This window comes from Protopterus annectens, chromosome 1.part0, assembly GCF_019279795.1.
Source record: "Protopterus annectens isolate FY-2018-M chromosome 1.part0, PAN1.0, whole genome shotgun sequence".
In the NCBI taxonomy this organism is placed as follows: Eukaryota; Metazoa; Chordata; order Ceratodontiformes; family Protopteridae; genus Protopterus; species Protopterus annectens.
This window is the reverse complement of record NC_056725.1, coordinates 1,782,246,914-1,782,274,158: the sequence shown is the minus strand read 5'-3', so window position 1 is coordinate 1,782,274,158 and position 27,245 is coordinate 1,782,246,914. Positions and strand designations below refer to the sequence as shown.

General features: G+C 39.0%; 1 protein-coding gene across 1 annotated transcript in view; it reads left to right on the top strand.

Moving 5' to 3' along the window:
- The window catches only part of LOC122800030, a 938,706-nt gene that overhangs the window by 201,745 nt on the left and 709,716 nt on the right, over positions 1-27,245 (top strand). The window contains exon 2 of the mRNA XM_044069506.1: positions 8,895-8,962. Coding sequence (XP_043925441.1) covers positions 8,895-8,962 — 68 coding nt within the window. The remainder of the gene's footprint in view (positions 1-8,894; positions 8,963-27,245) is intronic.

Below are 27,245 nucleotides of genomic sequence, written 5' to 3'. Positions count from 1 at the left end.
ACCAAGATGGCATGCACTAACAGCTCATAACATTAACCTTTGTGTAGTTTTTACCAACTTGTTGCTTCATATAACACATGTTATAGATTTTGGTACACGTGGGGTTATTGTCATAAAAGGTATGCTTAATGTTAAACATGGTGATGGTTGTAGGTAATAGTGAGGAAGAATCTTAATATGTTACCACTAAACTGCACTGTGATGAAGAAGTCTCCCTGTAACACTCAATATTGTTAAAATGTTTTATGCTGATAAGTTTCTTCTTCTTCTAAACCCTAACAACTGCTCAGATTTGCAAAATTCACTTGAGGTTAACTTCACCAAATATTGCCTCTAGTTTAATAAAAATAAACGTGTATATAATTCTTTCAAAATGAATTCCACGGTTTTTGACACATGTCAATCTCATGTCTCATCCTTTCCCAGCAGTACTTTATTGGGTAATATCATAATCACAAATTCTTATAAATGTTTGGACATTACACTTGATCATAGTCTAACCTTTCGCAGGCATGTTGGGAACTTCACTATCAAACTACTTGGCTAGCTAACACTAGCATATATATTATATAGCCTTCTTACCTCAGAATCATGCAAATTTGTAGATAAAATGTCTTTATCCTGACACTTGGAATATTTGGTCCTAATTATAGCCTAAGCAAATGCTGAAAATACAATTTATTTCTAAAGAATACGGAATAAAATCTGTTATTTCATTAATCTTTCTAAAAAAACAGAACTGACCACTTCCTACTTTTTAACTCTGCTTCCACCTTCCATTTTATATAAAGTAGCCAGTTTTCTCTTTGCAACAACCATCTGTAAATTAATTCACTATGACTTCTCCCTCCTCAGTGGATAACATATTAATAATTCCAGCTCATGACTACTTACTTTTGTCATGCGAAAACCTAACCCAATATCTCCTCAAGGACCTTCCATTGTTACATGTACTTCAGAGAAAGACTTCTGCAAAATTATTTTCATAATTTGGAACTCCGTTTCCATTGATATTACAATCCTCCAGAATATCAAAAACGCCAGAAGGCTTTTCATAATTGCATTACAGAAGAAACACAATGAAATCATTTAGAAATATCTATAAATCCTTTTCTGATATTCTCTACCTTATTTTTCCACATCTACTCTATTTATACTTAATATAGTTGTTACAGAGACTATTCTTTTTATCTTACAATTAAAGCTAAAAAGAAAAAGTTCAGTCAGACCTTGTAAGGAGAGTTTATTATTTTTGGAGTTTAAAATGTCTAGACCTCATCTTCCTAAAATCTGTCCAGGCATGAATTTGTCCTGCTTTAGATGGTTCTATAATTTTTTTTGAAGACTTAGCCATTTTTAATATTCTAGAATGTCTTTCTTGGTTTCCTGTTGCATTTCATGTTTACCACTGTTTATTTATTTTAGTAATTTTTTTACATTTGTTTACCGGGATAGTCCGACTGGATACATGTCCATTTTCAGCAGAGGCCCGGTGAGAAAAGCTCCAGAAAGACAAACTTACATAGATTACACAGAAGTTAGCAAACAATTATAAAAACAAAGTGATTATATAAATGGGTTAGTAGTGTTCCCTAGTAGGAACTCACAATTGTCATGGACAGACAATTAAAAGTAAGAGACATCAGATTGGAAGCAGAGCTTGGTGATGTAGTTACAAGTTATGATAATTGCAGAATATGCTTTTAGTTTATAACTTAATCAGGGTTGGTACATGGGCATAGCCAATTCACTTTGAGATGCTGTTTGAGGTTTTTTTTTGAAGAGAGTTTTGGAGGATTGTAGAGTTATATAGTTTGACAACGAATTCCAGATTTTGCCAATGAAGTTGGCAAACAGGGATTCAACAGCAGAGTTATTAGCTTTGCAGGTTTGGAACAGTAGTTTCTCGGCTGACCGTAGGGATCTTAGATTGCTATATGGCTTAATAATATTTTTAAGTGAGGGGGTATCCTCAAGGTGGTACAAAATTTTGTGCACTATTAAGAGTTGATTGAATTGAATTAAGTTGGGCAGTTCTAGCCACTCTAGTTGCTTAAGGTTCTGGCAGTGGTGGGTTCCATAGGTGGAGCCAGTGGCAAATCTGGCAATATGATTGTAGCTATGGGACAGCTTACCTAGTTCGGATTTGTTGAGGTTTGAGGGTACAGGCGAGGCATATAAGAGAGTAGAGAGTAGGTAACTAAGGAATGCTTTTTGCAGGATCATTACACACTCAGTGCTTCTAAGTCATGGTAAACATGCTTGTTTCATACAATTTGCTTTCTACTTTTACCTAAAGATCAGGACAAAAGAAAGGGAAGAAGAAAAAAAAAGCATTCCTTAGTTTTTAATATTTGAAGCAAGGAGCAATCATTGAATTTCCCAATGACTTAGCCATTCTACAGGAAGGTTTGTCTCAAATAAATAACTGATGTCAAAATCATGGTTTGAAACTAAATGCCAAAAAAATGGCATTATTGTATCCTTTGGGAAGCCATCTACACCAGAGAACTTCCTTGACAATACGTCCCTTTTAGTTGACCCACTTGTTCAGGATTTGGGAACTCAAGTGGACAGTGACCTAACTTTAGACCAACATGTGCCTATTGTTGTAAGAAAATCCTTCAATATTGTACCTTGCAAACAAAGGGATTGTGTATAGATCTAGGGATATCATTGTCCCTTTACTCAACCCTAATTAGGACAGTTATTGAATATAATGCTGTCTTTGGCATGTATCTGTCCAGAAACTTGCAACAAGCGGAACACCTACATAGATACCTTACTAAATGGATAGAGGCCCAAACAACATGTCCTACATGGAACATCTGAAAAGCTCTTACACTACACTTGGTATTCTTACAGACTGCTAAGAGTTGATCTGTGTCTGGCAAATGAGGCATCCTCCGACCCATTATTGATGGATTTACTGCACATTAGAAAGTCAAATGGCATCAGAAAGACTGAGTCTAGAGATCTAAACATCTTCTGCAACATCAACAGAACAGTTTGAAAGGGCAGTTATATTTCACAGAGGATAGCGCTGCTGTGGAACAGACCACCCATCCACATAAAACAAAGTTTATTCCTGTCCATTTTCAAGCACCACTTAGCTTTATGGATGGGAAACAGAAAATTTACCCCAGAACTGTCCTCTGATCTACTAATGGACAGAGGCAGCTCCTAAATGCTTTATCCCATGCACTGGTCCCCTCAAATTATCTATGGTATGATCTCAGTTATTTTCATTAGGGATAATGTATAATTACTGATTATGAGATGGGTAAGGCTAATCTATAACAAAATGGGATAGGCTATTTCAAGCACAAAACGGGAAACTGGCTAGGCTTAAAAGGGCCCACAAAGGCAGCTAGCCTGGTACTTGCCTAAGAACCTATAAATATATTTTAATATGTTGTGTATCCAGGCATTTAATATATTAAATTTCAGCAGTAATTTTTCATATTCAAAGAGAACTAAAAGCCAACAAATCTATATCAGAAAATTGCCTAGCTTAATGAGTAGCAATGCATAACAATACAGTAAGTAAATGACTAATAAATATTACTTCCTATGAACAAAGACCTTTCTTTTCTATGGCATGCCCCACTTACAGAACCAAATATTAGTAATGTATTCCTCAAGCTAGTGTTTTTAGTTGGAAAAATATGCTGGAAAGTCATGCCACTTTTAATCCCTGCCCATTATTTCCAAGAAGAAAATGCATTTGCTTGGAAATTATACTAATGGAGCAAAAATCTAGCAAAGGATGGTTTGTTATATAAATGAAAAAAAAAGTCAAATCCACCACTTTCCAAGAGACAAAACTGTTTATTTAGCTCTTTCATCCAGCAATACATTTGGACTTCATCAGACTGTATTTATTTGCTGTGGTAATATATGGTCAAGTCTCCTTTCTGACAGTAATGTTCCCAGGATGACTCATAACTTTGAGAGAAATGTCCAACTGTATCTTAAGTAGTCTAGTAATATGCTGGACACCAGTAATTTTGCTTTAAAAGCATTTAGACGGATTAGATGTGGTTATAAAACACATGAAAACATGTAAAAGTACTGGCCTCACTCATACCAAATACAAATACAGCAATTTACAACAGAATGCAGATCAGTTAAACTACAGGTTATTGCATATGCCTAAAAACAAGATGATCTTCATGTTTAACTGTTGCAGTCCTGACTTGTGGGATTTCCTGCCGTGGAAGCCCTTAGCCAGCCTGATTACCAGAGAATAGTTTCCCTTTCTTCTGTAGCCATTGAATGCCCTATCTGATGTCACAATATTTGGGTGCAAAGGGAGTTGGCTGGGGCCATAACCTCAGTTCTTTCTTGTCATTGGAGCCCAAATCAGAGTGTTAGGCAGTTCGTTGGTCAATCCGCACTAGAGAAAGAAGATATCTAAAAGCTAAGCACCCTATTGAGGAACGTTTCATGTGCTTTTTTACTAATGCCAGAGAAAAACTATCTTTGCAGTGTCAAACAGATACCACAGCGGGACTTTCATTACTTTTGTGTGAATTGTTTGGGGCCAGAACATGACATTCTCAACTGTCAGTTTTGTGCTCACTTTAATAGCAGAACTATCAAGTATGGGGCTGAGATTCTTGCTAAACATTTCTGTGAGTCATCAGGACATTCACATACCATATCATCTGCCGGTCGAGATGATGTAGATCTTCCTAGGTGGAAAAGGGAAAAGCTATTCAGATTTAAGACCTCAGATGACAGTCATTTACCATCGGCCAGTCCTCCCGGGCTTGTGATTCCCGAAGAAAGTGAGGCACCTTTGCACCCCACCTCAATGACTGAGGTGGTGCACAGGCCTCTGTCAAGATCAATTCAGAATCCGATATACCTTCGGGTCCCTTTACTTCCTTACAAGCTGAAGGGCTTAGCTTTTCAGTTGAGACCGGAACAAAGCTTCGGCTTCTGATGACTGCTCTAAAACTGACTATAGCTCTTTGCGTTGTCAGGAGATTACCTTGGGCTACTGCTCATGGCAGCCAGTTGGTCATTCAGATTATAGTGTGGAGTTTGGCCCTATGCCAAAACCTAAGGCCATGCACACAAAAGCTACTCCCACCTAGGCTTACTGGGTCCCACTCCCAGGCCTTCGAACAAGACCTAGTGAGTTTGGTTGAAGATCTGATTTCCTTGAGCAGATACAGACACCTCCCTCCTACTGAAACATCCCCTTGTAAAAAAAGAGAGATACTCCACCAAAGGAATTTTCTGATTTGTTTGACTCAGAGGATGATTTAGATCAGGCTGAATCCACCCTTGAGGAGGGTACATCCATTGCTTCTTATGGGGATTCTGACTCTGAGGAGAACCTTGTCTCAGCCTGAGTGCCCCCCGAGGATATTTCTTTTTGGCAGCACTTTAAACAGGAAGCTCAGGACTACACCCAATCCAAGAAAAGTATTAGGGAATTTCTTAATCTCTCTGAGCATAAACCCCTTGCCATCCCCAAGTCTTAGAGGTGGTAGATGATGTCTTCCTAGATTCGTCTTTACAACCAGTCTGTCTGCCCCTTGCCCTTGGAAAGCCAGACATATTCTACAGAGTTCTAGATTTCCACAAATACCTTTTTAAGAACCCTGTGGCAGATCCTGAAATGGTGACTCCAGGCCTTGAGGAAGCAAAAGCTAGCTTTTCCAAAAATCCTTTGCCTACAAACAGAGCAGAGCCTTAGACAGGTTTGGAAAGAAAGTCTACACCTCTGCTACCCTTGTTATGAGGGCTTTGAACTACCAGTTTCATATGGTGAAATGCCAGGAAACTACTCTTGACCAGATGAAATAAAAAAAGTTGCAGTGCTATCTCAAAAATGTGTGCTGCCAACAATTGCTGTCTTTTACATTCAGAACAAAACTTTTTTTGCTCAGAAAAGAGTTTGCTTGGTGGGCCCAAACCTATTCCCTCAATCTGAGTCCCTCCTTCAGGTTTATCCTTCAGGATCAAACTCTGACAGCAGATACATCAGACAACACCACAGTTATTTAGTACATAAACAAGGAGGGGAGACCCAGTCTTACCCCCTTTGTTTCCTAGCCATGGGAAACAGCAAACTCCCTAGGGCTGCACCTCATGGCATATTACCTACCAGGAGAAACCAATCAACTAGCAGATCACCTCAGCAGGAGCCTGTCAGACTCCCATGAGTGGCAACTGCATTGGGAAGTATTTTTCAGCATACCCGAAAAATGGGGAGTGCCACAAATAGACCTTTTTGCTATCAGAGAAAATGCTGATTTGGAAAAATTTTGCTCCAGGAACAAAATGAAGTCAGCCTGGAAGACAGATGCCTTTTCCTTTCCTTGGACAGGCCTATCCCTTTGTGATTTCTTCCCAATACCACTGCTGCCCAGGGTATTGCTGAAAATAAGGGAAGAAGGAACAAGGGTAAATCTGATTGCACCAGACTGGCTGAAACAGCACTGGTACCCTGTACTACTCAGTCTAACTAACAGGGAGCCATGGCAGCTGCCTCAGAGAGTGGACCTGCTAATGCAGAACAGGGGCACAATAATACACCTCAAACTGCACACACTCAAATTGATAGCTTGGATGATACCTTGATCCTATGGAAGAGGTATCTTCTCAACAAACAAGTCCTGGATATTCTAAAAGAGGCCACAAGACCTTGCACTAGGATGTCTTACTTCACCAAATGGAAAAGATTCATTCTTTGGTGCAGACAGAAAGGAAAACACACTCATCAAGCTTGGATCCCTTTCATCCTGTCATACTTATCCAGCATTTTTGAAAAAGGTCTTTGCAACTCCTCTGTAAAAATCCATGCTTCAGCTATTTTGGCCAATCTTCCATCTCGACCTCCTCTCTTTTCATTTCTCCTCAAGAAACAGCTTCTGAGAGAGGTTGTCTATATTAGGCCTCCCAGAAAACCTCCTGTTCCTCCCTGGGACCTCAGCTTCATTCTGGAGAAACTCACCCTTCCACCCTTTGAACCACTGGCTTCCAGTGATATAAAATTCCTGACCTGGAAAACAGCCTTCCTACTAACCATTACCTCAGCCAGAAGGGTGTCAGAGCTTCAGACCCTTATGTGTGTGGAACCTTTCATCAATTTCCACCCAGACAGAGTGTCTCTCAGGGCCAACCCTTCCTTTATGCCCATGGTGGTGACAGAGATTTCATTAAACCAGATCAAACACTTACCTACATTCTTTCCTAACCTTCAGAACAAGGGAGAAAAGGTATTCCATTCTTTGGATGTGCATAGGCAACTGCATTACTACTTAGACAGAACCAAGAATGTCAGGAAATAAGACCAACTGTTTATGGCCTGTGTCAGTAGCTCTGAGGAAAGACCAGTTTCAAAACAAACTATTTCCAAATGGATCTCCCACTGTATCTCCTTTTTTTACAGCCATCATGGTAGAAAGCATCCTGATGCTGTGAGGACACATTCCAGTATGGCTACTGCTACCTTGTACCTTGGAGGCAAACACCTTAACCATCATACCAACCGGTCTTTCACCCTTAAAGAATTTGCTCCAGGTGAGGTTTGAACTCCCAGCTTTGGCATTGCTTTAGTACTGTAATACAAGTAGCACACGCTAACCGATTGCGCCACTGGACCTAAATTAGAAGCAGGCTAACTGCCCTTGTGGGCCATTCCAAGCCAAGACAATTACCCTCTACTGTCTTTCTTAAAAGGGTGGCCACCAAGGACATTTTGGAAGCAGCTTCTTGGTCCTCTGTGCATACCTTCACCAAACATTGCCATCTTCCTATCTTTTCCAAATCCAGAGCAGAATTTGCCACTGCCATTTCTCAGGGCATCCTTGTCTCTCCTTAATCTTTCTATCCACCCTCCTTCTAGCTTTAGGAATCATCCCACACATCATGATTGTAACAGTGAAACATGAAGAACATAGTACAGTCATGTACATTTGCAATAAATGTAGATGTTCATGTGTATTCATGGTTGCAGTCTTCTTTCTCTTCCTCCTTCCTCTTTGCCCTATGAGATAGACTAGGACAGTCAATTTCTAAGTCAAGGTGGCCTCCTTCCTTGTTCACACTTATTCTGGAATACAGGCTCCTAGACTCTTGGTCTCAAACAAACTATGGGGGGCTCCTACTTGTTGAGGGCAAGAAAGTACTAAGGTCATGGCTCTAGAAGACTTCCTTTATACCCAAATGTAGTGACATTGGATTAAAAAAAAAAAACTAACTTCACTTATATGAATGTTTTCCAATGTTAAAAACAGGAGAAGCCAGGATGGTGCAGTGGTGGCGCTGCCACCTCACAGCAAGAGGTTCTCTAGTTCAATACTTGGCTGGAGTGCCTTCTGTGCGGAGTCTGCATGTCCTCCCTGTGTTTGTGTGGGTTTTCTCTGGGTACTCTGGTTTCCTCCCACTTTATAAAGACATGTATCTGGAGCATTTCTCTCTGGGCCTCCACTGAAAATTGGTTTTGTTCCAACTCGGACTTTCGCAGTAAACAAATGTTAAATAAATAAATAAAATAAATAAAATTTAGTAGGAAACTTGTGAAATGATCCCTTAAGGGATAAAATCTGTGGTGCACTTTGCATGGTGTATACGTTTACAATGTTTGGCATGACATACTTCTTGAGTTTATTATATCAGGGACTATATTGTTATTTAAAACAATACAACATTGTGATAATATGATAGAAATCAAAAGCAATGCTGAAATGTACATGTGATGCAAGTGACTGATAATAGTGCCTATTCTAGTGACCTCTTAACTGAAAAAAAATTGCAGATTTATAATGTTTTTCACTAGTGAGGTCTGCCTGGGCAAATAATAAAATGAAAGTGATAACTCAATATATGATCTATTTTGAGTAACTATTTTTATCTTTGTTGATTGTTTTTAGAGACCAGAATTACTGTTCTAAAAGATGTCTACATACCAAGAGAAGCAGACTCAACTACTGTCAAACAGGTATAAATTACAGAATGTATATATACTGTGGCCATAATTACAAATTAATTTATTGTTTAAAAGTTCAGTAACAAATAATGACAGTAACGGAACTTGTACTGGTTGCATGTCATTGTATGTTTCCTTGATTCTAGCAGTCTGTTGTTACTGTTCTTTTCAGACTGCACATGTATCAAAGCCTCATTCTCAGCATAATGCATGATTTTATGCAAGTTCTTTCTTTCTTTTTACTTAGCCAGCATCAGCTTACAGATATGACCTCCCCAAGAGTACTTTAATGCCTAGGGAGAAAGAATAATAGACAACACGCTCACATAACTCACCACATTAATAACTACAGAGAGTAAAATAGTGGGTAGCATAACACAGTACATGTAATATAGTGGTGTTTCTACATGGTAGGCGTATGATACAAAAGAACACTTCAAAAACAGACTTGCAGTGGTATACCATGAACAAAAAGAAATGTGCCATCCACATTTCCAGGCAGTAGGAGACAGAATGTGGAGGTTGTACTTTCACAGAAACAAGAATGGTTTTGTAATATTACACTCTGCGTTGGCTTCTCTTCTCTTTTGTTTGTTTCAGAAACCAGGAATCTAATGGAGTACTGATATCTACATGACTAACTTGAATTGCAATTATATTACCACATAGTAAGGAACTGAAACTGCAGTGTGTTTATTTTAATAATACTGTTTCATATTATAAGTGGCTGTGGCTTGTAACAATTACATCGAAAGAACCTCAGCTGGAAACAATAGGATGAAGGGAATGCAGTCACTCAGCTTAGTACCCGATGTAGCAGAATGTGACAAAGGAAGGATTTCAGTTTGTTTTTACTTCTCATTTGTGTGGAAGTTGACATATATTTAAATCAGTAACAGATCCTTTTAAAATACCATCACCCAGAACAGTCAACAATGGAAGAGTAATTGGTGTGTTGCATGCTGACTCCTTTGTAGGCAGACCACTGTACTATATAACATCCCAGTGAAAGATAATAATATGACATAAAATTGTCTTGGATGTTTTAATACAGTATGAATTCTGCTGGATATTTGGAAATGTAAAAAAATATATATAAAATGAAAAAAATCTAGTATTACAAATGGTGTCTCATAGGTTCCCTGCTTGCCCGGAACCAGAGTCCAAATATTACTGCTATTTTAAATTATTTAATTAAAAACATACTTTTTATGATATAATCATTATTCAGGTATGTGCTAGTCTTGTAAAATTAATATTTTAGTACAACACTGGGGTGTGTATATATGACAAATGATTTACAAAATAATAATATGCCAACTGAAATCAGAGATATTTTACCAGTTACCATTAACATATAAAACAGAGGGTAAAAACATTTAAGACTGATTATTGGCTGAAAGGATGTGTTTTTTTTTTTTTGCAAGAAGGAATTAATTGATTAATCTATTTCAAAGCATTTTCCATTCTTGGTCAAAATTTTAAAAGGCTGGGATTTATCCAGATATTGCAAAAAATGAAATCCTTCAACTGTTTTAATCATATTTGCTCTCCTTTTTAGGTAAAGTTCTGATAAACTAAGACACTCTGATTAAACACTGGCAGAGGTCTTCTTTATATTTTATTCATAAAATAGCGGTTATCCAGAAAACTCAAGTCAGGTCTGGTATCCCACCTGTGACCCAGAGGATAACAGGACTAAAAACAAACAGGATTACAAAGGATTTATTTAGATTGCATCACTTTACTAGCAGATCTAGAAGACTCTCTATGATGCCCTCCCTGTGAGACGAATAAAGACGCCTTGTTAAAGATTCAAGTAGTTTATTCAGTAAAGTAGGTAGATGGGCAAGTGTTCTTGTTCTGTACTCAACCATCTATCTACTTAACTGAATGAATTACTTGAAACTTCAATAAGGTGTCTATACCTGTCACAGGGAGGTTATCAGAGAGAGTCTCCTAGATCTGCTAATTACAGTGATTTTATCTGGACTAATTCTTTGTATTCTGTTTCATATTTTATACATACATGCACATGTATCAAAACATTGAAATACATAACCTGTCAAGCACAATCATTCAGACATAGCCAGCAAAAGCACATTCAAATAAAAACAAATCACTGAGACCATGAAAACTGTCTGGGAGTTAGTACAGAGTATTAATACTTTGAGGTATTAACAAGTCACTTCTTGTAGTCCAAGGTTCAGAATTTGATTTCATCCAGTTGAATTTGGCTAACATGTGACTTTGGGTAAGTCACTTAACCGGAAAGTATTCAAATGTTATCCCTGAAAAGGGACACAGGCATCCGATAGGCTTACCTGGTCAACAAATGAATAAAATAAAATAAAAAAATCATAACAACTAGACTTAAATTTCAGTACCCCATAAGAGGTAACATACCTCGTTACGTAGTACAATTCATTTTTAATGAAATTACTCAGCTTTAAGCTTCCACTGTTACCTCAATGCCCTGATAACAAATCAAAATATGTGAACAGTTCCTTAAGCACTGCTACCATACTCCTGATTCTGCCCTGCTGGGATCAACTTGCTACTCAAAGATCTCAAACACAAGATGCTAAATACAAGCATTGTTCTGCCTGCACTGGTAGCACAGAGTGATGAAGCCCTGACTACAGCTCAAAGGACCTGAGTTTGATTAGTAGTTTGGATGCTTGATGGTGCAGGCAGGAAGGATGAGTAAAATTAGTTTTACTTCTTTTTTGTATTTTTTAATAGGCTGCTGATTGACCAGTGATGTTCAATCAATTGCTGTTTGTTATATTGCATTTTCAATATACAGATATACTTATATATATATATATATATATATAAATATATACGGGTTTATATCATTTTAGTTTTTTTATCGAATACCTAATCATCGAGCGCTATCTGTCAAAGTCCCTATTTAGTGAACTACCTAAACATTGAATGACATTTTATTGAATTGTTTCAGTTGGCCATCTTTAAAAAAATGTCACATATGATGTCAGTTACTAAACAGTGAATATGTACATGTTAAGATGAGTATAATGTTAAAAATGGTAAACTTAAAGGTACCTAAACTAAATATTTATTAAAGTGACATAAAAACTTTATTTGTACAGTACATGTACTTTTTATTTTTATTTTTATGTTTTTTCACATCCTGGGGGCTGCTCCCCCCACACGCCCTGCAAATTAAATATACCAACTCTGAGATCACACTACAATGAGGTAATGGGTAAATCACAGCCAGTCAGCAGGTCAGTCACACATCATTTTTTTCCGGATTGCCAACTAAAACAATTGGAAAAAAATGTCATTCAATGTCACACACACACACACACACACACACACACACACACACACACACACACACACACACACACACACACACACACACACACACACACACACACACACACACACGCTCACACACATTCCTGGGAATTCATTAAAGTTCCTAGTCTGAGCTGTTTAGCTCATGCTAGAAAGGCCCTTCTATCATGATGTACCCGTTCGTGATTCAGAAACATGCTAGCCACGATATGGTAAGATACCATTATCAGCTAATTTGCATGTTTCTAAATCACAGTTGCTATCATGATGTGCAGATCATGACTGATCTACATGTTAACCTGCTGCTTGTGTAGGCTTTGGAATTACCCTCCAGTTAGTCTGTCATACACACATACACAAACATGAGCACACACACACACACACACACACACACACACACACACACACACACACACACACACACACACACACACACACACACACACCACAGTCCCTGTACCTATTCCTACCCTCATGTGGTTCTGCCATGTGTAAAACTTTAGTGCAATTGCTGCACATATGTATTAGACACTGGTAGTCAACTGTATCCAAAACCCCCAAATCCCTGTCAAAATGTTGATACCATAATGGCACTTTAAAGAGTTATCCCTGATGGTGTTCTGTTTCTCCCATCCCGTTTCACCAATCTTGTACCATTATGGCACTTAAATTTATCTCTGGTGTCCAGTGATTTCCCACCTCCACTGATCTCTGTACTACCACTGGTGCCATTATGGCATTTAAAGCATTCCCTGGTGTCTGGTGGACACCCTTACCTCTTGATTGTAATAGCAATGTTGCTGCTGGTATGGCACCCTACTGATATATTCCTGGTAGTCTAGTGTAACCCCCACCCCTGACCCAACACACTAGTCTCCATATTAACTTTGATGCCAGCATGGTGCTTTACTGATGTATCTCTAATGGTCTAGTGTATCCTTCCACATCATAATTTCCATAGTAACACTGATTCTAATACAGCACTTTGAATATTAGTCCCTGGTGTTTGGTAGTTCCCCCCAAACCCCGACCACCATTTTGATGTTGGTGTCATCACAACACTTTTGAAGTATTCCCTGCTGGCTAGTGGCTCCCCCCACCTTGTTTGTTTCCGATGGCTGAACACTGACTATTGGCCATGTTCTCTATGAAAATCTAGTGGGGATGGCTCTGCTGATCTACACTGCTGAGCCCTTCCTTGAATTGCTTGGCCATATAGATGCCTTCCTGGGCGTAGTCCTGGGATGAGAGGTCATGGCTAATTAGCATAGCCTCGTCCCCTGGAATGCATTATTAACATTCAGCATGACTGTGAGGGTAGCTCTTCACTGTGCTTCACATTTGTGTTAGAGGGCCATGCAACACCATGTATGGATGTTTGCTGAATAGTAAAATGATACTGCAACATTTACAAGGCTGTGTACATATCACAATACCTTTATGAATTCACTCCATATGTCTTGCATTAATTTTTTCCAAGTTTAATTTATTTTTTTATCCATTTTAATTAAGATTGAATTTTTGTGGAGGGATTTGAATAATGCATGATCATTTGTTTTTGAGTGGTATGTGTATGTATTCTGCTAAATATACAAAGTGTGAAGTTTAGTCTATTTTTCTATTTTGTGCTAATGTAACTTAGTTACTATGATTTTTAATCACAGGAGTGGTGAGAAATTACTAATAATGATGGTAGGGTAGGGATAAATAACACTTTGCCTCAGATAAATGATTTTATTATCACACTGTCGGTGTGTGAGTATACATTTATATATTTGGATTTTGTCATTTTTACTGGATGATAATATACTGAAAGACAATTTTGTAGCATTAGCTCCTTGACATACATTTCAGCTATCCTTGATTTTGCCTCATATTTTTCCTCTGTTACTCATAAAGATTTGATTTTCTGCTGCTCCACTGAGGATTACAATCAGTCCGTGGGTCAAGTCATGGATATCATGAGACAACATAGCCATTGTCTCATGTTCACTGACAACCATTTAATCCTTAAAGAAACAGATGCAGTATGCAATAGATGTATATACACAATGTTACTGAAGGCAAAGCTCTCGCAAACAAGCACACAAGAATAAAAATCTGGTTGTCAGAAACACGTTACACCCACCACACACAGTAGGCACTTCACACATAGACCAATTTATGCTGTGGCACTTAAATGCAATCTTTCCAAACCCCAAAGATCTCCCGCACTCCATCTACAAAACTTGTCCTCAGCAAAACCAAAAAACACTCAGCAAAAGAAACACAACACTAAAAATAGAGCCACACCCGGTGAAGCCTCAACTAAAAAGCCCATACAGAAAGCCAACACACAACCCAGGACTCTAGTCATATGGCACTCCATTGCGCGACACACTGATGCTCCACTCACCAGGCTGGACATAAAAGAAAATAATGTTTAGTTGGCTATCAGGAGCAGGATCCACCATGTTATGCATGCACTTAGGTCATTGCATCACAGGTACCAGTATGACTCAGCCATTGTCCATGTAGGTGTAAATTACCTAAGATGTACCTCCTTAGACTATAGGAAGAGATAAATTATGAAGCTCTCAGACTATGTGTCACAGGCTGGTATGTGCCTAGCATTAAGCAGCATCATACCTTCATCAAAGATAATGCTACAATATGAACAAAAGATGATTGACTTTAATAATTGACTTAGTTTCTGGTGTCATTATAAGGGGATACAATATTTGTTAGCACGGGAGAATATGGTTAGCAAACCACATTCCTTGCAAGTATGGTTTGGGCCTATCCCCTCTAGGCCTTTGTATATTGGCTAAAACATTGTCCCTTCTCAAAGAGCCTTTTTTAGGCAATGCAAAATTGACAGACCTTCCACCATAGCAAAATCAACCTATGGAAGTCTAAAGGTATTATTGGTCAATGCCAGGAGGTTAAACAGGAAGTTGTGCTCCCTCCAAGCCTTCCTCATCCTTGAGACTGCAGGCATCTGTGAAGTTACTGAGACATGGTTTAAAGCCACAGAGAGTACTCCAGCAGTGCAAGACTTCAGTGCCTTTTCACACACATTTTAGACCAGCAACTGTACCGACAGGCACTAAAGGTGGAAGTGTCTCTAGCTACACCAGTAACATGCATACCACTAGGTTGGTTAAACAGGATGACATACTAGTGTTTCTTCATGAACAGATTATCATAAACAAACTACCATACTACATACTAACAAGCTATACATCATCCGATGTGCCCCAAAAGGAAAGCCCAAAATAAAATCTACTGAGACACTCCTCAATTCAACCACACATACTATCATAGATGGAGGACTTTAATCATACCTTTGTAGACTGAGGATCCTACATGACCCCAAATGTGCAGGCAGATAGATTCCTGGACTTTTGACTTGAAAGAGACCTTTTATCAAAGAAGTGCATATATACTCACTAGCGGTAAAAAGATATTGGACCTGGTACTCACAAATATGGGAGAATGCTGCACCCCATCCAGTGTCATGTCCTCTGTGGTAAAGTCAGATCAGAAAGCAGTCTCCTTTGAAATAAAAAATCAGTTTTGCAACTCCAGTAAATCCTGTAACAGTTAAGAACTATTTCAAGGCAAGCTTTATTTAAACAGGTCAAAATTCAAAGCCAAATTCCAAAACTCTCACAGAACAGACAAAGATGAATGTGAATTGTTCACCATTGTGTGTACAAGCTGTGTGTGTACAGTGTGTACATGTTGCTGTACCAGAGGCTGTACCCACCAGAAACTAAAAACAAACAACAAAAACAAAACATACAACCTGTGTGTGCTCAACTTGTAAATGGAACCATGAACCATCAGAGCAAGCAGGAAGCAAATCAACTGACTGACACTGACAAATCAGCACACAGCATTAACATCCACCACCCCCACAGCTTCTAAGGAGGATATAATTATCAATATCCTCCTTCAGTTATCAATAGGGAGCAAGTCCTATCTGTACACTGTTAATGGACAAATATAGCTTTGATGTGGGTCAATATAATATCCCAGGATGCCTCAGGGGGCCTGTGAAATTTGACCTCAGCACTATTCTGCTCTAGACTCTCAACAGGCTTTACTGAACAGGCTTTACGCCATGTGAATGGAGTACTGCAGTGATCATCCCTTTCCACAAGGGTGGACCATCAGCAGATCTCAGGAAAAAACAGACACATTATAAAATAGTCTCAAGAAATACATAAAAAAAAGAAAAGAATTAGAATGAAAATAATTAAAAGCAGACATTATGAAAATGATCATGGAAATAACAATGACATAGGAAACCACAAAAACATAGAAACCACTTATAGACCAACCTCAGGACACAGGACCCCACCCAGTGTGATTTCAGTTTGAACTCATCAAAACTATTAGAACTTATTTGACTGATGAAAAAAGGCATACAAGCATTGTACCTTTGCATTGTGGCTTGCATACTTTAACTCACTATAAGTTATTGCATTGTATACAGTAACATGGAATTAGGTATAACCCATATATATGGAATTATATAGCCATAACCCATACACCTATAACAAACAGGAATAGCAAATGGAGACAGGATAGGACCCAGGAAGTTGGGATAGAGAGACCACCTATCACTTGGTGAGTGGTCCACTGTTTTTTGACCCCCTGGGCTCTATACTTGGTACACATCTACTTCACATCAATTACTAGGATTGGCAAAACTATGAAACTAAAAGCAGACATAGATGCACCCAAGATTGCAAATAATTGCAAAGAAAGAGGCAATAGAAACTAATGCCAACAAATGCAATACTAACACTCATTGTAATGCCATGAAATGCAACTGTGACCAAAGCCATAACTTAAAAACAAATGTAGACCTATTAATAGAAGCAACTTTTGTGTAAGTCAAAGTTCTGGGAATAATATTTCATAGATAAACTTCCTATATATAGAGTAATCTGGTTATTGTTAAACAATTCTATAAGAGTCATCTTATCTTTGACCAACATGTTCTTAAGGTTATATAAGTCATCACTTATCTGGATTCTTACTCTTTCCTTACCAGGTCTTCACACAGCCCTGTACTCCTCTTCAACAGATCTTAGCAGATCACATGACTTTCCAATATATTCTTAGGCTAAAGAGAGAGAAGAACAGCACTTCTACCTAGAATATTATATATAATGACAAATAATAACATTAAAGTTTATATATTAATATATAGAATAATTATATGTATTAAAATCTGGCTTTTATATGATTGATTATAAATTGCCAATGTGTTCCCAGCAAGAGGGTCTTTTTTCTGATTACTGTAGATGATCTACCATAATCAGGATAAGGTAATTTCCCAGCATCAGACCCATCATTGAGCCAATCATTGACTATAACGCCCCATTTGGATATGCAAATAACCCAGACAAATAACCCCAATGCATCCCCTCACAAGATTATAATACAAAAGAAGAATACACTAAATAGAGTGTACCCGAATACACCTACTCCAATACCTTGTTTCATACTTGTTTCAATACGGGCTATAAAGACAGTGTCTATGCCCTTTTGCATATTTGTAGAATGATATTTAATCAGAACTATGAGAGAGAAGCTTGAGAGTATTTCTATTACAACTTCTTGACATGTGAACACATGTTGGATATGTTGATATTTCTCAGAGATATCTTATTTTCTTTGGAATTGACTTCCTTACAACATAAAGCAAATCACAGAGAAGCTCCATTAAAAATCTTCCCAAAATAGACAATTTTGACAATTAATTTCCATAATATAACCTGCAGGTCTGCTTGATGATGAAAACACACAACCAATAATTACATTACATTAAATGCTTTAGAATAACCTGTAAGAGAGGCAGCAATGGTGGGACACATTTGGGATGTACATGTATGGTCATTAGCGCTCTAATCACATAAATATAGTATTCATTTAATTACCTATCAGACTTTGAATAATATCAAACCATTCAGATATTCATAGTTATACTTTTCTATAGTTTCATTTAACTATTAGTAAAAACCTATTCTTTTATTTTATTTTTGAATAATTTCAGATTGTAGAGTTTTATAGTTTTTGTTTGGTTTAAAATTTTTTGTACAAATTTTGTACTATTTGACTATTTCCAGATAATAGAGTAATATTTATGGGTGTTGGATTATGGGCCTCTGACTCTCACCACTGACACCGGAGACAGACATTCACTTGGAACAAAAATGGAAACCCCCAGCATTTCCAGATGCAGCTGTCAGCATCGAGCACAATTTCCCTTAAGAACACATAGGGAACGCACTCATTCTGAGGTCTGGATTTCTCTCTCTCTCTCTCTCTCTCTCTCTCTCTCTCTCTCCAGGGCCCCAGTGAGACTCCCCACTGGCACAGCTGTAGAGTTGAGTCCTTAGCTGAGTGTCCCAGCCAAGTCCTCTAGCACTGTCTCTGTGAAACCAGTGTTTTGTGTCCCTGCTCCAAGCAGCTCACACACACACACACACACACACACACACACACACACACACACACACACACACACACACACACATACTCTTTGAGATTTGATTTTACACACACACACACACACACACACACACACACACACACACACACACACACACACACACACACACACACACACACACACACACACACACACACACACACACACACACACACACACACACACACACACAGACACACACACACATACCTGGGAAAGGCTTGCACAGATTTACTAGCTATGCCTCTTTCTGCCTAGAATATAAAGTAGTTACTGCCGCCAGACACTCAAACGCCAGCTACTCTAAGGCTCTTACAAGGGTACCCAATTACACTGAGTGAAATTAATAGTAATACAATTTGTAGTGTTTTGACCAATGCAGTAAGGCTTTCAGGAGTGGCCACAGTGGCACTGGGTAAATATAAGTACTCTCAAAGATTAAAATATTCTCTAAAGGACTAGCCATAGTGAAAAGTTTAAATATGCCTAATAATAAATAATAAAAGAACATGAAAATATAGAATATCTATTTACAATAAACACCAGAGTTGCAGTCACAGGAGATATTAAAATAGCACAGATGAATAGATTCACACAGATGCAGAAAAGCAGTACTTAACTAATCTCACTATATTTCCCTGACCTAGCTAAATAACTACTTTTTCCTGGTCCACTTACTAGAGCAAGGCAAGATGAAGTGGGTGAGAGATCCTTCTACATCAGGTTCCAAAAAACAGACTGCTCTGAGACTTTAGTCTCATCTAGTATTAAAACATAAGTTTTGCCCTGGATTACAGAAAGACATCACATACATCTGGTCATCTGACTTCTAGTTCCCATACTACCCCCCCCTTCCTAACAACTGACTGAGAGCCTCGCGTGTATGTATTACCATACACGCAGACAGAGCTTTGCTAAGATCTGTTGCAGTTTCTGTAAGTCATAAAACAATAAAACACTTCCACTCTTCCAACAGGAGCTAATAAACCATTCTTTGGCACAGACATTTTATCTGTGGCTGCAATCAGAACTGTAAGATACACTCTTTATGGCCTAATTTAAGTAATTTCATACTATTTTAAGTTAGCTGGAGCTGAGCTTAACCTCTTCCCTTCCAGCATCCTCTGCTGCACTATTAATTTCAATAGTTATAATACAGTCTGACATACAAGTGTATTTCTTTTTCTGTCTAGCAGGACACATCACTGGTATATTTTTAACACACATAGCTTTACAAATACATTTTTCAACACAAGCATCTGTACAAATCAGTTTGATATACAAATTACATATAATTCTTTACAAAATGCCAGCTAGCTCTGCTGGCATATGTTACACATCTACTGTCCTACTTCTCTTGGCATAGCTGGCAATACCTCATATTTTCACATCTCTCCCCCTTTGAAGGCTCAAGCTAGTTTTTCAAGTGATTCTTGTGAAACTTTGCTTGGGAGGAATGAACCTGTTTAGGGGTACACTAACCTATTACCTGTCTTGAGAATCCATCTGCATTGGCATTGCAGACCCCACTACACTACTGCACTGTCACATCATATGCCTGCAACCCTAGGCTCCATCTTAGTAACTTGGCATTTTGCTGGCTGGTTTGATGTAGCTATAGATCCCCATCAGAGTCCTCCTGCCTTCCACTGCAAATACTTTGCACAAGGGCCTCCCTGTCATGGTAAGATTTCATCATGTTAACATGGTACAGTTTGTGCCTCTGCCTTCTGCCTAGCAGTTCTACCATGTAGTTAACCTCACTGACTTTCCTTACCACTTTGAAGGGTCCCTCCTAATCTTCCTGCAGCTTACTGTATCTGACAGGAATAAGAACCATAACCTGCTGTCCCACAGCATACTTTCGAGCTTGAGCATTCCTGTCATACCAGACTTTTTTCTGGTGTTGGGTTCCTGCCAGGTTCTCGTGGGTCAAGACCACAAATTCCCCCCCAGGCCTTGTCATGAGGTTCAGGACTTATGCCACAACTGACTCCTTGTGAGAGTCACACTCATCCTGCCACTCATTGCAAATCATATCTAAAGGCCCCGTCACCCAATGACCATACAGCAACTCAAAGGGTAAAAAAAACTGTGGATTTATGGGGTACCTCTCTGTATGCAAACAGCAGATGGGGCAAATATTTGTCCCACTCTCTCTTAAGCTGGTCTGTAAATGCCTGTAGCATGGTCCTTAGAGTTTAACCTCTCCACAAGGCCATTAGTCTGGGGGTGTAGGGGTGGTCTTTAGGTGTTTCACCCCACAGACATGCAAGCAGGTCTGACATGAAATTGACACCTCTGTCAGTCAGTATTTCTCTTGGGAAACCTACCCAGCTGAAAATTTTTAAAGCATTTTCCACCTTTTCTGCCTCAATGGAAAACAGAGCCACCACCTCAGGGTATGTAGAAGCATAATCTACTTCCACCATCCTGGCCCCTCAATATCTATAGCTACCCTTTGAAATGGCTCCTCAATCACAGGCAAAGGCATCAAAGGAGCCTTGACCTTGTCTCTTGCCTTGCCTACTTTTTGGAACTGCTCACAGGTCCTGCAATACCCTGTTATGTCCCTTGCAATCCTAGGCCAGTAAATGTTCTGCATAATATATCTCTTGGTATGCTTTATGACCATATGACCTGCAAAAGGAATGTCATGGGATATGGCTAGATGTGCCAGATAGTAGTCTATAGGCACTACCAACTGTTGTATTATCTCACCATCTAGCCTTCCTTTAGGGGTCTACTCTCTATACTGTAGCCATTTGTTCCAGTATACAGACTTCCGTTTTCCTTGAGAATCAGATGCCTCCCTAGCTACCTCCCTCAAGCCTCGTAATGTAGGGTCCAAGAGCTGAGTATGTCTCAACTCTATCTTTGTGACCTCTCCCAGCTCCCTTTCCACAGGAAGTCTGGCATCCTCTGACAGCAGTACCTCACTGTCAGCCTGGGTATTACCACTCACCTCTGCCCTTACAGTCACTCTGTCCAGGGAAACATCAGTACCTACTAGCAGCTGTGATACACCTTTAGGCTGACTGCTACAGGGTAGCTCCTCCCTGAAATAGCCACCTCTCCAGCCTTGACTCCAGGTGTGGAGTCTGTCTGTGTCTCCCCCAGGCTACCAGACCAACATGCCTGTCTCCAAGCCTGACTGTGTGTAACTGCATGAACACAAGGTACTGCATTATGAGAATCATTCCCCATGAAGACATCTGCAGGGCTATCCTCAAACACACCTAGTTGCTTGCTTCCTTTTCCACTCTACCAGTCAAGGTGAGCCCGGGCCAAAGGAATTTGGAATGGGTCCCTCCTAAAGCTCTGACTGGAGTGGACTGCCCAAGCAATTACCACTCCTCTTTAACCACTGCAGGCTTCACAATGGTTATGTCTGAGGCTGTGTATCTCTTAGCAGTGGCCTGTTTTCCATCCTCTAAGATCAAATATAAACTCTGGTGATAGGTTGGTACCCCTGTTGTTTCCAGACAACTTACCACTGGCATTCTGTTATTCCCACTTGCTGGCTCCCCCATCTGTTTTTTACCACTTTGCTTCCATGGACATCTATATGATACATGGCCCTACTGGTTACATTTAAAACATTTAGCCCTTAATCCTGGCCATGCACCTTAACTAGTGGCTTCCTCTGTTACTAGTGGACACTGTTGAGGTTGTTTAAGCTGCCCACCATTGGGTTCCCTTACATCCATGTTCAGCATTGTGTATCTTTTTCCTGTGCAGTGATGCCCTGCTTGCTAAGTAGAGATCCCCTTTCTTCCCCAGCTCATCTGCAGAGTTACATTCCTGGTCTGCCAACCAGATTCTCATGTCCTCAGGCAAAGTGCTAAGGGCTTTTTCCCTCAGAAAAAGTCTGCCAGCCCTTCACAAGTGGTGACCTGACACCCACTCACCCACCTATGAAAATAAGTGCTTAACTCAGCAATATAATCACACACCATTTTACCTGTCTTGCATCTATTCTCACAAACCTTTTTTCTCAAAGCTTCAGGTGTTAACTTAAAGCATTCTAGTAAACATTGTTTAAACTATGATAGAGTAAACAATCAACATCAGACAATTTACAAACAGCAGTTACAGCTTTACCACGGAGTAAGGGGCTCGGGAACCATACCCAGTCCTTTGGTCAACATTATACTGTTAACTTACTCTTTCAAATATATGAATAAATCTATCAAAATGATCACCCTCTGTAAATTGTGGAAGAGATTTACTGACCTTTATTGCTTCTGGAGTTTAATTATTCCCTTCCCCATTGCTTCCATGACCCTGGCAAAGATTCAGCGTCTCCCTCTCATGTTGATGCTGATTCTCATTTTCTTCAGCCTCCAAATGCTGCAGTCTCTCATTTTCTTCAGCTTAGAAATGTCACAATCTCTCTGCTGATTCCAGTTGCAAATGTCTGGCCTCCATTTCTAGTCTCTTTAACTCCAGATGGATTTTTAATTCCTCTGAGGAAAAGGTGAACTGTCCTGTTTCTGAGGACTACATATTCCAATTACTAGACTGGTTATCCTCCTAGTTGCTGATCTGAGCTGTGACTAAGGCTGAAATAATTTCCTCTCTAGTCAGGTTGGCATGCACCAGTCCTTTGGTTTCACAAACCTTGGCCAACTGGTTCTTTGTCAGCTTACCATAATCATCTGCTGACATCTCTGCCTGCTTTGCCTGACTAAACTAAGCTAACAAAAAATAAATAAAAACTGTTGTGAAAATGAAACTCTGTATGTTTACCTTGTGACTGCTCAAAGTGCACCCACCTTCAGTGATAACTGCCTACAAGCTACAGAAGCTCAGTTAATACTTCCTCTCTCTGGACCATTTACAAAGGAGTCTGAATATTCACCACTGACACTGGAGAGGGACGTTCACTTGGAACAAAAATGGATAAACACACTATTTTCAGATGCAGCTCTCTGCATCAAGCACAATTTCCCTTACGGACACACAGGAAACACACTCAATCTGGGGTCTGAATTTCTCTCTCTCTCTCACACACACCAGCATCCCAGTGAGTCTCCCCATTCGCAGAGCTGTAGAGTTGAGTCCTCAGTTGAGGGTCCAAGCCAAGTCCTCCAGCACCATCTTCGTGAAACCAGTGCTTTGTGTCCCTGCTCCAAGCAGCTGACACACACACTCTTTTGAGATTTGATTTACACACACACACACACACACACACACACACACACACACACACACACACACACACACCTGGGAAAGGCTGGCGTTGATTTACTAGCTATGCCCCTTTTTCCTCAGACTATAAGGTAGTTACTGCCACTCCAAAGTCAGCTACTCTAAGGCTCTTACAAGGGTCCCCAATTATACTGAATGAAATTAATACTAATACAAATGGTAGTGTTTTGACCAATGCAGTAAGGCTTTCAGGAGTGGCCACTGTGTCACTGAGCAAATTTAAGTACTCTCAAAAGTTAAAATATTCTAAAGGACCAGCCACAATGAGAAGTATAAATATGTTTAATAATAAATAATAAAAGAACATGAACATATGCAATATCTATTTACAATAAACACCAGAGTTGCCATTACAGGAAGTATTAAAATAACACAGACAAATAGATTCACACAGATACAGAAAAACAGTACTTAACTAATCTCACTATATATTTCTGCCTGATCTATAGAATCACTATTCCCTAGTCCACTTACTAGAGCAAGGCAAGATGAAGTGGGCAAGAGATCCTTCTATGTCAGATTCCAAACAGACTACTCTGAGACTTCAGTCTCATCTAGTATTAAAACATATTTTTGCCCTGGATTACAGAATAATATCACATACATCTAGTCATCTGACTTCTGGTTCCCATATTATTCCCCATTCCTAGCAACTGACCAAGAATCTTGCACATATGTGTTACCATACACACAGATAGAGCTTTGCTAAGACCTGTTGCAGCTTTTGGAAGTCATAAAATAATAAAACACCTCCACTCTTCCTATAGGAGTTAATAAACTCTTTTCTGGCACAGACATTCCGTCTCTTGCTGCAATCAGAACTGTAAGGTACAGTCTTTATGGCCTAAATTAAGTAATTTAATTTCATACTATTTTTAAAAATTAGTTTGAGCTGAGCTTAACCTCTTCTCTTCCAGTATCTTCTGTTACAATATAAATTTCAATAGTTATAATACAGTCTGACATACAAGTGTATTTCTTTTTCTGTCCAGCAGGATACGATGTTGGTACAGTTTCAATGCAAGCAGCTTTACAAATACATTTTTCAACACAAGCATCTGTACAAATCAGTTAGATATGCAAATGACATATAATTCTTTAGAAAACTCCAGTATGCTGTTCTGGCATATGTTACACATCTACTGCCCTATTTCTCCTCGTCTAGCTGGCAATACCTCACATTATTGCAGAGGGGACTGTCCCCCCTCCCACACCTCCTTTACTTAAATATAACAAGCCCAGACTCCAGGATTGCACTAACTCTGGAAAGGGGAGCTAACCCAATGAAGTAGTCTTTTGATGAGCTGACATGAATGAAATGAAACCCCCCCACACACACACACACACATGTAATGCATGCGCATCTAAAGATATATGTAATTTAATTCTGAGCATAGGTAGTTGCTGCCTGATTAACCAAGAAGAAATGATTGAAAGTATGTTTAGGTGAATAGAAGTAACGCCGAACATAAATCGTAGAAATGCAGTAAACTGCTTTTAATGGTAGTATAATGTGGCAGGAAACAAGTTAAGCAGAGAACTACTGATGATGTTCTCAAAAGGAGATGTTAACAGCTAGGGTATGTAAAAAATCCAACAGTGGATATGTCTTCTTCTTTTGATGGACATGATGAATATATGCATCTCTATCATCGGGGTTCTGCAGGGGATCTGATGCCTGATATAGTCCATTTAGTCATGCTACCAAATGATAGAAGCCATCACAGCTCTCAGATTAAATGAATGTCATCAGTAAAACCTCTTCTGCCATGCATCCATCCAGTTTTACATATGTAAAAGTCCTGAGCTTGCCACATCTACAAGGTTCCAAAAGACATACTCAAAAACAGGAAGAAAATGAGCAGCAGAGACACTTCTTTTCTGAACGTATGCTGCTATTACAAAAGATATCCCTGGTCTACATTCTGTAGAAATAGCAGCCCAACATTATGATAGGAATCCCATAATTGTTGACATGCAACTGTAGCTTCAGATTAGCTAAGGAAAGTTATACATATAACCAGCCGTGTGAGGCTGTGGAATTGCATGTCAGTGCCATAAAGTATAGCCAGCCCAAAGGCTTGCAACCTCATATATAGGATTTGACTAACATGGAAGGAGCAGCCTTTGGTTACTGCAGTGGTAGTGGTAACCCTTATACTTTTGATTACTGTTGATTTTCCAGTTGCATAGGACATATTTTGGTGTACTATGATATCTGATCTAACATCTCAGACAGGGTCTGAATGGAGAGCTGATGAAATCAGCAAAAAAAGGAGAGTAGTATTGCTGTAAATTAAGTCATCCTCAGGTCTTGGTGAGTACCATCCCGTGGTGGACTCTGTTTTTAGACAATCTCATAAAGATGCCACTGATATATATACACTGTATTTTGCATAGCATATATCATGGAGAGAGGTAGGTTAAAAATAAAAAAAGACAGCTGGGAATACAGGTCCCAGGATAAAAAAGTGCCCAATCCTGATGTGCACACTGGTGCTGGGACTTGAAAAAAATGACAGTTTGGAATCCTTAAAGACATGGAAAAATTCCTACAATGGGTTTAGGCCAGGTTCAGGGGATGATGCCCCCCTTTCCTCCATTGTAGAAGAAGTAGTAGTCCACAAAAATCACAAAAACTGACAGGACAAAAAAGATCCATAAGGATGATAGAGTGGATGTTTGCAGATAAGAAAGAAATGATGTATTTTTGCTATTATGCAAAAATCCCAGAACTTCCATATATTTAAAAAAGATTAAGAGAGCAATTACAGGAAAGAAAAAAAAATACTTGCACAAGAAAAACTATCAAAGGCTTCAAATGAAAAAAAAAAAGAAATATATATATATATAATATATATATATATATGTGTGTGTGTGTGTGTGTGTGTGTGTGTGTGTGTGTGTGTGTGTGTGTGTGTGTGTGTGTGTGTTAATTACTACTATACATCCATGAAAAACATTACATGAACAAATAAACTTTTTGTCACCTGGAAGAGGTGATCAATGAAGTGAGAAAATATAAAGAACTAACCCCAGAGATTTTTGAAAGGTATGAAAAAGAAGTATGGACATGGGAAAGACAAAAAAGAGATCTGATATGGTGCAATATTTATGCAAAGGAGAAAGCCAAACTAATTAATACAAAAAAAAAGAAGCTCCATAGATATTTGAAGAGACATACAGGCAAAGGCACCCAGATGTGGAAAATTTCAGAAAACAGAAATTAAAGACCACAAAGGGTGAATGTAAACAAGACAT